We start from the raw sequence: 14,952 nt of genomic DNA, 5'->3' as shown, positions 1-14,952 counted from the left end.
TAATTGATTTTGTTTTCTTGTTGTATTACAGTACATATCCTGATATTTACTGTATTTTTTTGGACTTAACTTGCTCCGGCATATAAGTTGCACCAGTCAAAAAATGAATCATGAAGAAGACAAGAACATATGCTTTGTGTAAATCGCTCTTGAGTGTCACTTGCCTTTTTGGGGAAATTAAATTAGCAAAAAACAATACCAGGAGCAGTAGAGCTTGGACTGGCAGCCTAAATCTCCGTTGCCTTATCCGTTTGCTGCAAATAAGGCTTGTCGGCAGCAAACGGGTTCCATTTCGATTCGGAACTTTCGCCTCTAACTCAGGAAATACTTGTCTTGTTAGTTGAAAAAAGGGAAAACCTGAGCTAAAATCCGACATCAATTTGTGGCCAAGCGTAGAATCCCCGCAACCCTTATGTGAATAAGCGGATCAGAAAACTGATGGATGACTGAAGCCGCAGGCTAAACTAAGGATATGTCACACACTCACATGCAGATGCCACATTAAAAGAAGATAGCGGTAATACAACAAAAGTATTTGCCAACCGAAAAAGTAGAAGAAGAAATGGAAGAAGTCATCATAGCAAATCTAATCTAGTCAAATGTATCACTATAGTTCAGTGTATGGCCTCCACTACAACAAGGATTTACGATTTAGAGCACTAAAAGGCGAGATAACCAACCGGGATTCTACCTTTGCCAACGACACAAAGTGACATTCCCATTAAGGCCAGCCCTTTAAAACTAAAAAGTAGAACTCCAGTCTGAAAAATACAGTCATATAAGTACTGAAGTTATTTGCATCTCTGTAATACGACTGGTTGTCGAGCTTTGCTGAGGATGTCTTGATTGGATGCATTTGTCAACATTTGTCTTGGGACAATTAATAATGAGTGCTGTGCTGGATTCATTTTTTTTACAGCTGTGCGATCATCCCCATCTATCTCATGATAAACCCGGTCCCCTTTTTCCCCAGCCCCTCCGTATGCTACTTCTGTGCCTGATGATGTGGCCGTGCGTGTCGGGGAGGTGATCAGGTTGCAGTGCCTGGCTCATGGCACTCCTCCACTGAGCTACATTTGGAGCAAGCTAGATGGTGCCTTGCCGCCGAGGGCCCAGGTCAGCGACGGCGATCTCCAAATCAATCTGGCTACCGCGGAGGATGCCGGGAGCTACAAGTGTGTAGCCAGCAATAGAGTTGGCCACAGTGAAGTCGTGGCTAAAGTTACCGTCAGATGTAAGTAAGACATTAACCCTTTCCTTTCTCCTCCAAAGTTCGTTGAACAGTGAGGCGTATTCCATTATTTGTGGGGGTGGGGGTTGGGGTGGGCACTCAAGAAAAATGTTTTGGCATCCAAAGGTGAAAATAAACTGAGATTATCATGTTAGCTTTTCTTTTCAGGCAAATTGTCCAAATATATTGAATAAGTGGACCTTCTGAAGACTTGCTAACAACATAACACCGCTTTATGACATTCCCTTTTGTAGCGCCACTGGCAGTACGTGTGTCTCCACAAGTGGAGGTGAAGGCTCAGGGCAGCGCCGTGGAGTTTACATGTTCAGCAGCTGGTGGGGTAGAGACTAAAATTGAGTGGCTGAAAGAAGGAGGAGGCCTTCCCCTAAACCACCATGTCAAGGACGGCGTGCTCAGGTGACACGTAGCCGACATATCATCTCTGCACTGTTATGATGGACAGTTTGGATAGATGTCGTCAGTAAACCTCAACATTTTTTGGCCGTGCCGTAGATGCGAGTCCCAATAGGCTCCTCAGGAGCACATACACAGCTACAACAGTGCTTCTATTTCAGAGACATATTTGGCAGATTATACACACTCCCATGTCAAGCCCATTTGTTCCCAAATGTTTTCAAACAATCTGAATTATTGTATGTATGTGCCTGTTTATTATTATTATTTTTTTTTTGCAGTTATTTATTACAGCATCTTAACATCCAGTACAGGATCATTCCCTCCATAAAATGACTGCATGCTGGAGTTTACTTTTATGGGTTCTGTGAATAACAAATCACTGAACCTATCATTTAATGGGTTCAGAACATGAAGTGCACTCATTTAGTTTGGTAAATATTGATGTTGAATTCTAAAAATGAACCATTGCGTTTCTTTATGCCCTTCTTCAGGATTGAAAACATCGAACAGAGTAATGAAGGTGTTTACATCTGCAGAGCAAGCAGCATATATGGTCAGGCTCAAGACGCAGCCAGGCTCACTGTCCAAGGTAGGCTTAAATTCAATCTACACACTGTGCTCTTCATAAATTCATTTCATTCATATTTTTTTTTTCCTGTATTCTTTTTTTTTCCACAGCACTGCCCAAGGTGATGATCAATGTGCGCACCTCAGTTCAAACCGTCATGATTGGGAACTCGGTGGAGTTTGAATGCCAGGCCGTCGGTGACCCCGAGCCCACCGTCGAGTGGAGCAAAGTGGGCGGGGCTCTCCCAACCCACATCGCGGTGATGGGTGGCATGCTGAAGATCGAGCGGGTGACTGAGGCAGACGCAGGACAGTATCGCTGCACTGCCACCAATGATGTGGGCTCGGTGCAGTCCCAGGTGGTCCTCAATGTCCAGTGTGAGTACATGATCATAATTGGGGGCAATTAAAAAGTGATCCTATTTTGCAGTTGATCGCTGCCCGGATTAAACCGAGGATTCATCTTAAAAAGAAAAATCTGCCCATGTCAAAGGACACTCCTTCCCTGCAGAGTCACTGCTGATGGTCCCTCATCGTTTTATTGTTTGTTTCACAGCACTTCCTCAAATTTCTGCACTGCCTGAAACGAAGGAGGTGACTGTTGGGTCTGATGCCGTCTTGCCATGCGTGGCATCAGGATATCCTGTACCTGAGATCAAGTGGTCCAAGGTAACCGAAGATAAAGCTGCTTGAATTTTTCTCTGAAAGTACCTGGAGTCAAAGATGGATTTGGGGCTTCCTTTTACTTCATTCTTTATTTCCTGTACATGTTTCGTTCATTTTGGAGAAGTTAGTCAAAAGTGGCAGATTGCTTGTTTTAAAAAGTAACTCAATTACTATACTGATTACTGTATTTGATTTTAAAAAGAACAAAATTAGATTAAAAGTGACTTGAATCGTTCCAACCATCAGATACCAACAACCCTTATTAACATAAAAAAAGACACCTGCTTTGACACTTAATTGGAAGTGCATTTTAACAGTGACGTTTAAGAATAAAGTCTGTTTTTATTCATGATAATAATAAAGACATTGAGGCACGTTGCTCGACTGGTTAGTACGTCGACTTCACAGTGCAGAGGTAATGGGTTCAATTCCATCTCCGGCCTTCCTGTGTGGATGTTGGCATGTTCTCCTCATGCCTGTGCGGGTTTTCTCCAGGGACTTCAGTTTCCTACCACATTCCAAAAACTTATATACCTCATATATCATATGTTCATATATGTCCTTGGCAGTGGTTAAACTTGGGTGCATACAGCCTCTGATGTCCGTTATTGAAGCTAGATAACACTCAACAGCACACTTTCAGTTCACAGAATCTCAAAATAGTGACTATATTTCCAACTTGTAAACGCACTCTCTCTCTTTCCTCCATTGTTGTTTTTGTGGTATGTTATGGACACATGAGTCGGCAATGCGCTGAAAATGGGACATAATGCAAACATGATGTCACTCCCTCTGACGTAACTGTGAAGTTTAAGACTCCCACAATGCCTCACTTTGTTCAAGCTCTAAAGTTTCCAGTGTATGTGTCCACGCCTTTCACTTTTAGCTTGAAGGTGAACTACCTCCGAAGTGCTTCCAGGAAGTAAATGTGCTGACGGTTCCTCGGGTCACGCATAGCGATTCAGGGACATACGTGTGCACCGCATCAAACAAACAGGGCAAAGTAGAAGCCTTCACCAAACTGGATGTTCATGGTTAGTGCGCGTTGTTTACGCATCACAGAGTGGCGTGATGGTAAACTTGGTCGTGTGCGTGTCTAACTGTGAAACGGTATCCTGTTCCAGAAAGAGTGATGCCGTACTTTGCCCAGGAGCCACTGTCCTACCTCACCCTGCCCACCATCAAAAACGCCTACAAGGCTTTCCGCATGAAAATCAACTTTAGGCCCGATAATGTTGATGGTGAGTACATGGCGTTCCATCGCACAGGAATATTGTAGCCTCTACATTGTTGTTGACCGTATAACCTCGTGTGTAATGTCATAACGTCTTGGTCCTTCTCTCCTCCTTGACCACCTCCCCTCACCCATGCGTTGGGAAGGTCTGATATTGTACGCGGGTGAGTCTCAGTGCTTGAAGCTGCAGGAATTGAAGGCCAATGTTGATGCTGCATCCAGCTTTCATGTCTTGCAACAAGCTCAGAGCTGCTGCATGTTGCTTGGTTCTTGTGATGCTTTTAAGCCGCGATGATCAAACTCAGCCGTCTATCATTTGACTATCAAGAAACTGATAATAATTTGCAATACGAAAATAAAATGCTACACGTATCTGAACCTATATTCGCAACGTATCAGTCAGTCAGTCAGCGACGACTTCTGGCGGAAGCATGTGCTCCCAGCATGCGGAGAAGGACGGCACACTCATGATGTGCAAGTGATTGGTTGAGGAATGTGCCCAATTAGGTCTTCAACATGGCTCAGCCTGCCACTTTCCCCATCATCGCATGCTGCTTTTAGCATCCAGCTTTCAAAGAGCACGGCCACGTGTAAAAACGAATTCTCTGCAACAAGGACACAGTTACTGCCATTAATTCATGCACTCAAAACCTCAACTAACGGCGGAATTCCTTCATTTGTAAAGCAATCCTTTGTTAGTTTACTGTGAGGCTTTACTTTAGTCGTTCAGTTCGCACATAAGGTTAGTTTTGAACAATAATGAAGCTTGACTAGATAAGGAATTCCAAAAACAATTAATGTTACCTGTAATCAGAGAAACACACTTGACCTCATTATTTATCTATCAATCAGCATTTGTTTGAAGGGTCATTGAATGTTTAACCTCATATAACAGGCAATCGAAATCAAAAGCTTTTTTTAATGGAAAGTAAAAATTTTTATAGGTTATTAATAATTAATGCATTATAAACTGTGAAATAGTTAATTACAAAAACTACATTTCAGGTCTAATGGGTTTCCAATGAATAACAGCAATAAAAATAAACTGTGAGTTAATGTATTGAGTGATGGTAATTATGTCCCCATTCATATTTACTTGTTACCCTTCACGCCTTCCCGTGTTCTTTCTTGTTCACAATTTGTGAGTGAATGGAAATACTGTATGTATCCAAGTTTTTGATATATTTCTTTTATGTTTTTGTTTTTTTTTTTCATACACAGGTATGCTCCTTTATAATGGTCAGAGGAGGTCTACAGGAGCAGACTTCATTTCTCTTGGCCTTGTAGGTGGCCGTTTAGAGTTCAGGTCAGTTTGAAATTTTGATTTAAGGTGATTACAGCTAGTTTCTATTAGAGGTGCCAGCAGCTTGAGCATCCGATGTGTTGTCATAGGTTTGACGTGGGTTCGGGGATGGCCACCATTCGTGACCCCAACCCTATCAAGCTGGGAGAGTTTCACACAGTTGAACTGTATCGCAACCTTACCCTGGGCTCCATCGTGGTAGACGGAGGGGAGCCTGTCAATGGCAGCTCACAGGTATCCCTGTTGACATCGCCGCTTAATGTCACGTTGCGTAGCACGTGGGGAGTTTGTTTTATATCTGCTCTTTTTCTCTCCTCAGGGCAAGTTCAAGGGCTTGGATTTGAACGAGGAGCTGCATGTAGGTGGTTACCCCAACTACACTGTTCTGGCCAAAACTGCTGCCATCAAGACTGGTTTTGTTGGTAGGAATTGAAACTCAGTGTCTGGCAAAACGTGCTATGGGTGTATATTTTTCACCAACCATGACTTGGACATGTGCAGGATGCATTCGGCAGCTGGTCATTCAAGGTGAAGAGGTGATCTTCAAGGACATGGACCGCAGCTCCACTGGTGTTACGAACTGTCCCACCTGCAAAAACCGTCCATGCCAGGTCAGCCTCTGGCTGGATTCGCGAATGTTTTCACTGTTTCATTTCCACATCTCATTTTTTTTTTCCTTTCTCTTTTCAGAATGGAGGCAGGTGCGAGGACTCGGACACCAGCTTGTATACGTGCAGCTGTCCCAGAGGATTCACAGGCAGCAACTGCCAGCATCACTCATCACTTCACTGCCACTCCGGTACATACTAACAAGCAAGTGACCAATGCAATCGAGTATACAACCTCTGAACGTTTGTGACTTTGTGGTCTTGCAGAGGCCTGTGGACCAGATGCTACTTGCATAAATCGTCAAAGTGGTCTGGGCTATGATTGTCGCTGCCACCTGGGCAAGTTTGGAAACAAATGCATGGATGGTAAGGCAGCAAGTCTCGAGTCAAAATTATTTGTATAGAGTAAATGATGTGAAAAACAATTGTAAATAGCACAGCCACCTATCTATATCTATATTTATATTGAACGGTGTACATTGAAACTGTAACATTTATTTTGTGAATGCAAACACTTTGTTTTTCTTCTTTCTTCTTTCTACCCACAATCTTGATGCTGTAGACTGTAAATTTCCCCAGTGTGGGACAAATAAAGGATATCTTATCTTATCTTACTTGAAATACAACCACAGCTTTATACAAAGCGCTTTGTTACAGCTGCCGCTGTTGTGAAAGCGCTATATAAATCAGCATGTATTGTATTGTATTGTATTGTACTTAACGTAAAAATGTGACATATAAAACAAAGACAGTTCAAACAATACTTAATTACTTATAACATAAAAAGGTAAATAAACACAATTAGCACCAAAACAATGCCAAGCAGGTCACTCATGATGTAGTGCTACACTTGCCTGACTTGTGTGCAGGTAGCCTGGGATCGGTTCCCGCTCAGTGATAGTGTGGATGTACTGTAGGTGTGTATGGATGTTCATCTCTATGCATGCCCTGCAGTCAACTGGCTGACGCCCAGTTCAGGGTATAGAAACAGAAAAAACTCAACCCCCTCTGAGGCTCCACTTAGTCTTTAGAACCTATAGTAGCATCTGCTGCGCTGACCTGGACCAAAATCAAAAGAAGATACCACACTTTCTTAATCCAAGTAATCCAGGGGCAACAAATGCAATGCTGCAATTGGCTGGCAACCAGTTCAGGGTCTCCCACGCCTGCTCCCCAAAGACAGCTGAGAGCTCCAGCACAGCCGCGACAGTCGTGAGGATACGCAGATTGGAAAATGGATGGACTGATGGACTTAATATGCAACGAAAACATCAAGAGCCCCAAAGTGGATCCCTGTGGCACGCCATATGACAGTGGCACATAGTGGGATTCTGAACAAAGGCTAAAGAAATCATCCAAATTGATCTCTAAATGCTTGCGCTTTTTGTTTTGAATGGTTCCCCTTTGTCTGTACATCTTATGATCGCAAGTTTGCAACTTTGATGACATTCTTCACGCGTAACGTGAATTAGGTTCGAAAGTATGAGGAATCTTACATGTGCTGAAGTAGACAAATAAGTTGATTTAATATCCTACTCCCTCATCTTCCCTAGGCGAATTGGTAACCACTCCACTGTTTGACGGAGATCAGTCATACATTTCCTATCCTCCGCTGACCAATGTCCATGATGACCTTCGAGTTGAACTGGAATTCAAACCCATTGAGAGAGATGGTCTGATGTTTTTCTGCGGGGGAAAAAAGATGAAAGTGGAGGACTTTGTGGCTATCTCCATGGCAGATGGACATGTAGAGTTCAAATATGAACTTGGCACAGGTGAGGTGGACTACGCCTTTGAAATCTCATGTGGTTTTTTTTTGGGGGGGGGGGTGGAAAGTCGATAGAACTGTGTCAAGAGTAGACCTCAAAATATGAATATTATGATTATGAACCAATAAGGTTTTAAAAGGCTTATATTGTTTATAAATATATGAAAATAAGCATGTGCACCAGTTCTGTAGAATATCTTCTAAACAAAGATAATGATGCTCTATTTTAATTTTTATTACTCAGGACAGTATATTTATTTATTGTGTTGTCAATTGTACTGTTGAAAAAAACTGCCGTCCATCAGTACTGTTGGCATTAATTACAGCTTAAAGGTAGAAACAAGTGTTTGAAAGGACTCATCCAATGGGTTGCCATCCAAATTTTTGCATCCATCTTGATTTTCAGGCCAGGCCATCCTTCGCAGTCCACAACCAGTCTCTTTGGGCCAATGGCACAGAGTGGTGGCTGAGCGGATCAAGCGGGATGGTCACCTCAGAGTTGACCATGGCCCAGTAGACAAGACGACTTCTCCCGGGAGAGCCCAGGGCCTCAATATCCACACCTCAATGTTCCTGGGAGGTGTCCCCAACATGGAGATCCTGCCAAAGACTGCAAATATCAGCCATATGTTTGAGGGTTGTGTTGGAGAGGTGAGCTCTCTCCACGCCAAATTAATGGAAGCCGCTGCAGTATCGCCTTTTTTTTTTGCCAGATTTTGTAACGTCACTTTTCCCGCACTTCCTGCTTAGGTCTTCATAAACAACAAGAAGTTGGATCTGTCGTACAGCTTTACAGAGAGTAGAGCGATCCGCAAGTGTGTGGATACAAGCCCTTGTGACCGCCGACCCTGCTTGAATGGAGGCCACTGCATGTCCAATGCTGAGTATGAGTACCAGTGCCTCTGTAGAGATGGATTTGAAGGTTTGTGCGAACAAATGAGCTGTCTGCCAAATCATTTACCTACTGGAATTTCCATTCTCATGTGTGCGTCTTGATGTTTACTTTTTTTGCACACAATCTACTGCTTGTGATCATTTGCTCATATTTGTTCTTTCACCCGCAATGGTGGGCTGACCCTGCAGGTGAGCGTTGCGAGATCCTGAAAGACGTGTGCCTGAGTGACTCTCAGTGCCAAAATGGCGGCAGCTGTGTTAACGGACGCTGTGTGTGCCGCTCGGAATTCACAGGCCTCAATTGTGAAGAAAGTAAGTGTTTACTGGGTTGGTACTCTCGCTGTGAGGCGAAAAACAAAAACATTACCATGGTTTAGTTCTTTTGTTGATTTATCACGGCACACGTTTGACAAAGAATACATCGTGATTGTTCACCAGTATGACGCAATGGTGGCTCTCCTTGGTATTGTAGAGCATGCTGGGAGTTATCCCCCTCAGTGATTCACATTTTCTGACCCACTACAATCTCATGGCTGTATATACCCTATCTCTATATACGTACGTGTATATCCTGCACTCACAGGCCGCGTCTCCCGCTTCCCTAAGGCCGGGTGGAATTCAGCGGCTAGCGAAGCTAATGGTACAGTATGCGAACATTGAGTCTGACTGATCTGACCGTGACTAACAGGGAACCGTCTGAGGTCGAGGGGCCCCATAACCTCCTAAGACATACCAAACATGTCCCTGCACTCCACCTGGGACTCACATTGGAAAGCTGGGAAGCGAGAATCCGTGCTAAGCGCTGCGAGGACGTGCGGATTTTCAATTTCACAAACTGGAATTCCCTTAATTCTTCATTTCGTCATGTCCGTTCATATGAGATGATCACTCACGACTTTTTTTTATGCATGCTGATGAAGACTAAATAACTGTTCAAATCCAAACGTTGAATGTCCTCCATGTCTGCACTTCATTTAACAACTGAAAGCACGGGCTGGTGTTTGAATGACTTGTAATGTACTCATTGCTGAGTGTTTTATTTTCTGCATGGAGTCACAATTCTTGGTGGTGGGTGATGGAAAGTGTAAAATAATGTGATGTGATGCAACGTCATCGAAATAGACTGCAGAGCTTTGTCGTCATTTACAAATAGTTTGATCACACGGGGCAGATCCCGCCTCCGTTGATCAGGTCGAGTATATTTTAAAGGGAACTAATGACACGCAAATGTATTTTATTGATTCATAACTTGTTGTTCCAAATGCGACAAATATTCTCTACCACTAAATCAAGTGTGCTACTTTTCACAGTCTTTTACTGTCTAACGCAGCCTGTCTCACCAGGTCTGAAAATATTTTCCACTGGAGGGCGCCATAACAATGCGGATGAGAAGCTTGCCTGTTACTTCAACGCTATATTGATTTGTGTTTTTTGTTCCGATCGCACGCAGATTCCCCCTATCAGTATGCAGCTCATTTTGACAACGATGGATATATTGCCCTTCAGAAATCCATTTTACAGAGACGGTAATACGTTAGTTTAAAGTTGTTTGCTCTCATGTTTGTTGTACATCTAATAATTATCATGACATATTTTTATCCTGTAGTGCACATGACGCGCCGGAGACGATTGAATTTGAGATCAATACCCTCTCCTCCGAGGGTCTGATCCTGTGGCAGGGAGTCGTAAGTCCTCATCTTAGATTTCGTCCGCTCCTTATTCCATCACATCATGTGTATAGAACTGGCTCCGAGGAGGCTGAAGTTCATGTAACATCTAACGCCATGATTGTCACTTGAATGTCAACCATAATGCAGCGCTGCTTTTTGCATTCATCTCACTGGTTGCCAAACATTTGCACAGGCTCGTTCTGGTTCTTGACTGGGCCATCTGTGGGCATGCTCTGGCTATATAAATGCATGTTGCTTCTCTAACCTCCCTTCCATTTCCTCCAGGAAACCAATGGCACACTCAATATGCGAAAGATGCATGCTAGTAAAAAGGTATCCACTCCAATACGAGACACTTATGAGTCAACACGTTTGGCTGTTTCCACACTAATCATATGTGCACATCGCCACATGGTTTGGAAGTGACAGCCATCTTTGCATGTCAACAATGACAATGACTCTCGTACAATTTTTGTATGAGAGATTAATGTTGCAATTGTATGCTCTGATAAAAACACAGCTTGTTGTCCTCTTCTCTTAAAACACTCACGTAAACAACTGACCTGCAGGAACATGGCGAACACGGCAGAGGCAAGGACTTTATCGCTCTCGGAATTCGCAATGGATACCCCATGTTCAGGTTCGGCCTTGCAGTTCTGTAAATATACTTGACTGTTTTGCTTTGACTTGAAGCCTTTCTGATGATTTATCGATCTCCAGTTACCAGTTGGGCAGTGGAGAGGCCGAGATCATGTCACGACAGTCCATCAATGACGGCAAATGGCATAAAGTTAAAGCAGTCAGGTAGATTGTGTTTCTTTTTGCCGTCAGCATGTGCACAATTTGTAACTTTGGTATATTTTCAAAATGTCACGTAAAATATTGAAACAACTGCAAACTGTCACAGCTGCAGCTGTTGTGAAATGCATTGTATAAATGAAGTTGTATAGAATTGTATTGTGTAATGTTTTTCAAAGGACACCACGATGACATTCAAAACCAACTGCAGTCTGAAATGAAGTACAGTGGAAGCATAAAGCTAGATGAAAATAATACGTTAAATCACATAAAAATCAAGTCTGTGTAAGGCGACTAAAGCGAAAACAGGACAATAGCTACGAAAAAAAGTCTGGTCAAATTTATTTATACATCCCTTCATCACAAAAAAGACCTATCCAACAAAGACAAGTTTTAGTGCAGTTACAGAAAAGAGACAAAAATCATCCTTGGACATGTACCGGTACCTTGAAAAAAGTTTTTTCAAGGCATAATTGCGAATATGCACGGACAATACAAATTGTAGTCGTGGTGGCAATCCCCAAACCTGCTGGTGGACACCGGCAGTAAGGGATGCTGTCAATCTGAAGAAAGAGTCCTACAGGGCCTTTTTGGCGCCTGGGATGCCAGAGGCAGCCGGACCTACCAGCTGGTTTAGCGGAACGCAGCTTCTGCAGTCACTCAAGCAAAAACCTGGGCGTGGGAGGCATCTGATTAGGATGCCTCCGGGATGCCTCCCTGGTGAAGTGTTTCGTGGTTGTCCTGCCAGAAGGTGGCCCCAGAGATGACCTAGAAACGCTTTGGGATCCCTCCGGAAGAGTTGCAAAACACGGCGGGGGGAGGGAAGTGTGGGCTTCCCTGCTAAAGCTGCTGTCTTTGCACCCCGATCCCGGATAAGCGGTAGAAAATGGTACGGTAATTCAAAAATGGTGTTGGTTTTCTTGCAGGACTGGAAAAGATGGCTACATCCAAATCGATGGAGGAGCTGCGCTCCATGGACAGTCCAAGGGAAAAAGCATTATGGTCAATACAAAAGGCCCGCTTTACCTTGGTGAGTGGACTTCATGGTGACCTCCACAATTACAGTAAAGCCCCCCTCTCCATCGTGTGCGCTACATTCCACCCCACAAAATGTGAAATCCAAAATCTCAAAAGTCGCTCCAAGGGGACAGTCTTGGGCGGTTAGTGAGCATGTATGGTTGTGTGACAGGCGGAGCTCCAGACATGGCAGCCATGACAGGAGGGAAGTTCTCCTCTGGAATGACAGGGTGCGTGAGGAACCTGTCCCTGATGAACACCCGGCGAGAAGGTCAGCAGGTCCGGACCATCGATCTGCAAGGCCACGCAGCTCACAGTGTCAACGTGCAGCCGTGCACGTCGTAGACCACGTACACAACACACGCGTGCAAAAACAAACTCCCAAATACTCACACGCAGTACACAAAACACACATCAAGACCGTGGAGTGATTGTTATCGACACACTCGCACAGAGAGACTGACGCACGTAGAACCTTACACAAACTTGGTGCTCAGCTACTACCAAAAATCAGACATTGCGGCAAGATCTTGGTGTGGAAACCACAACAAATCAGAAAAACATTAAAAACATTTCTACTCTTCCTTGTTCTTTTTTTAAGTCTGGAAGAAGGATAACATGCAGTTTACATACTTTGAGCAGTAGTATTAGCCCTGAAAAATCAGATCCTATGGAGTTGAAGAGGTTTTTACAGCACTGAATTTCTATTTATATGCATATGAATATTTACAATATTGGCGAGGGGAGGGGAACTTGCAAACTAACCGTAACTGCACTTCCTAGAAATGGTTCTGGCATCTAACACTGCTTCTCCAGAGGTTTTCACCATTGTACTCCAATGACTTGCTGATGGCAAAGATTTCCTTTTGCCGCTGGTGTTTGGCATGAGTGCGTTTGTTTGCTGTGGGGACAGAGCAGGCGCTCGGAGCACGTACAGCCGCATGCAGTTTCACGACACAACTCAGGTCATCAGCAACAAAAAAAATGGTCGCGCTTTGACATTAGCTTTGGAGCACATGTGTTGTCTCTGTCTGTTTGGCTTCTTTTTTTTTTCCTTCAATGCGAAAAAGAAGGCTTGGTGCTAAATGACGTCAGACACTAGCATACAGCAGAGGCTGTAGTCATGGTTACATTTTATTTTATTTTTTTTTTTAAGGTCAATAAGATTCATAAATGCTAGCGATGATTTAGCATTATTTGGTAATGGTGACCGTCAAGTAAAATGATGTTATCTGACACAAGATGGCTTGGTTTTTGCAACAAACCAAATAAAGTAGATTGACTGATTTTAAATTGGTTAAAACATTTCAGAAGGACAATGGTTTCCACTTATATTTACTTTAGGGTGTGCTTTTTGCTTTCACAATGAAATGATTGTATGTTTTTGACACCACAGCCTTGTTTGATTGAGTAGATCTCAAAAATTGAGTTTCATATGATCTGTGTAGCTTATGAAGGCCACTTGAGTCAGTCAACGGTGCGTGCCTGTTATCCCAAAGGTGCATTGAAATGTTTTGTTCTTGTGATGCTTTAGTCAAACGGAACCTTCGGTGGCAAATGTCAGCCTGTTTTTTGGAACTTGTGTGCTTCCGATCAGGAATGCGCCCCCTCGCCCCTTTATTTTCTTTTTTTTTAAATACAACACAATTCTTTTTTGGGGGAGGGCTTAAAGTGTTTATATGAGCACCAGCACCATCTTGTAAGTTAGTGCTGCTTCATTCTTATTTATTCTTCAAGTCTTTGCCTCCTTTCACTCTATAGATTTAGAGCATTTTTTTTCCCTCCTCTGGGTGTCACGCGTTGCCTGCATATCTCCCTCAAGGTTGAGCACATCCCCCAATTTCCTCCCAGAAAAGTTCAGGCTACAAACTTTGGTTTTAAAATTGCAGCAAATTGCCATCGTGTCTTTTTAGAATGTGAATATGTGATGTGGGCATAGAGTCCAGGCTGAGGTCCAGTTAGGACGATATCAAGCTAGGTTCTGAAACTGGATTTTCATACAGTATTTACACTGTTGCTAATTGGAAGCATTGTCATGCGAGATGTATTTGTTTTTTGAAACCCAGCATTGGTCTTTGATTTGAGCTCTTTATAAAAGGTGCACTTTTAGTCAGGATGGGGTTTTTTTTCTCAACTTTCAATGCATTGGCTCAAGTGATCAAATTTTACTTCACAATATATTGTTTATGTCACGACAACCCGATGACTCAGCGAAGCGACGTGCACCTAACCTTTGTGTTTCTTAAATAAAAAACAAAATTCATGTGCTATTTGTGATATTGTGGGCTTTATTTTGTCGCCTGGATGTTGCTACATTTTTCCTCAATGCATTCTGCCGACATCCAACCCTCGCTCCCGCATGATTGAGGTCACGTGCGAGTGATACTGGGAAAGTGGCAATATTATCCCCAAGCATATTCGGAAGTGGGATTCAGCGTTGGATTTCAGGTTACACCCAATTCATTTCACTCTTTTTACAAACATCATTGTCTTGCATTGTTAATAACACTGAACAACCACAGGTTCGCCTCCCGAATGAAGAAGCCAGACTGAGCCCTAAGTGAAGTACAGTTAAGAATAGCAGCTCAACTTTCGCTGAAAGTGAAAAGTTTTTTGCCAACAATGTGATGATCAAGAGGCACTTACATAAGAGAATTAGTGGGGACCACAATCCCTCCCCAAATCCATTGGTGGTCATCTCCAATGACAACAAATCTGCGCCACGTGACGACAAGACGTATCTTTTGAGAGGCTTTGTTTTCAAACTCAAGAAGACACC

The 14,952-nt window shown here is 43.2% G+C and overlaps 2 protein-coding genes and 1 long non-coding RNA gene across 10 annotated transcripts in view; 2 read left to right on the top strand and 1 right to left on the bottom strand.

Moving 5' to 3' along the window:
- Positions 1–6,630, bottom strand: part of mul1b (mitochondrial E3 ubiquitin protein ligase 1b) — a 141,438-nt gene extending 134,808 nt beyond the window's left edge. Inside the window, exon 1 of one of the 2 annotated variants that reach the window (XM_052058532.1) lies at positions 6,549–6,630. The gene's annotated coding sequence lies outside the window, so the exon portion shown is untranslated. The remainder of the gene's footprint in view (positions 1–6,548) is intronic. The other variant, XM_052058531.1, reaches the window with a different exon arrangement.
- The window catches only part of hspg2 (heparan sulfate proteoglycan 2), an 88,995-nt gene extending 74,552 nt beyond the window's left edge, over positions 1–14,443 (top strand). For 5 of the 7 annotated variants that reach the window (XM_052058494.1, XM_052058498.1, XM_052058495.1 and 2 more), the window contains 25 exons: positions 974–1,234; positions 1,486–1,648; positions 2,140–2,237; positions 2,327–2,593; positions 2,772–2,884; positions 3,768–3,915; positions 4,006–4,122; positions 4,262–4,279; positions 5,337–5,421; positions 5,508–5,652; positions 5,738–5,840; positions 5,920–6,029; positions 6,109–6,217; positions 6,294–6,392; positions 7,580–7,801; positions 8,201–8,445; positions 8,545–8,716; positions 8,878–9,000; positions 9,272–9,328; positions 10,139–10,214; positions 10,295–10,373; positions 10,928–10,998; positions 11,079–11,162; positions 12,083–12,186; positions 12,346–14,443. In XM_052058494.1, coding sequence (XP_051914454.1) covers positions 974–1,234; positions 1,486–1,648; positions 2,140–2,237; positions 2,327–2,593; positions 2,772–2,884; positions 3,768–3,915; positions 4,006–4,122; positions 4,262–4,279; positions 5,337–5,421; positions 5,508–5,652; positions 5,738–5,840; positions 5,920–6,029; positions 6,109–6,217; positions 6,294–6,392; positions 7,580–7,801; positions 8,201–8,445; positions 8,545–8,716; positions 8,878–9,000; positions 9,272–9,328; positions 10,139–10,214; positions 10,295–10,373; positions 10,928–10,998; positions 11,079–11,162; positions 12,083–12,186; positions 12,346–12,518 — 3,242 coding nt within the window. In that variant the 3' untranslated portion in view covers positions 12,519–14,443. The remainder of the gene's footprint in view (positions 1–973; positions 1,235–1,485; positions 1,649–2,139; positions 2,238–2,326; positions 2,594–2,771; positions 2,885–3,767; positions 3,916–4,005; positions 4,123–4,261; positions 4,280–5,336; positions 5,422–5,507; positions 5,653–5,737; positions 5,841–5,919; positions 6,030–6,108; positions 6,218–6,293; positions 6,393–7,579; positions 7,802–8,200; positions 8,446–8,544; positions 8,717–8,877; positions 9,001–9,271; positions 9,329–10,138; positions 10,215–10,294; positions 10,374–10,927; positions 10,999–11,078; positions 11,163–12,082; positions 12,187–12,345) is intronic. The other 2 variants (XM_052058492.1, XM_052058493.1) reach the window with 2 other exon arrangements.
- On the top strand, positions 11,169–11,597 carry LOC127596269 (uncharacterized). Its single transcript, XR_007961426.1, has 2 exons — positions 11,169–11,435; positions 11,565–11,597. It is a non-coding gene; the product is annotated as an uncharacterized LOC127596269 (long non-coding RNA).
- Positions 14,444–14,952: the final 509 nt, after the last annotated feature.

Source organism: Hippocampus zosterae, chromosome 2 (genome assembly GCF_025434085.1).
Source record: "Hippocampus zosterae strain Florida chromosome 2, ASM2543408v3, whole genome shotgun sequence".
NCBI lineage: Eukaryota > Metazoa > Chordata > Actinopteri > Syngnathiformes > Syngnathidae > Hippocampus > Hippocampus zosterae.
Note: the sequence above shows the minus strand (reverse complement) of the source record. Positions and strands in the feature narration are given on the sequence as shown.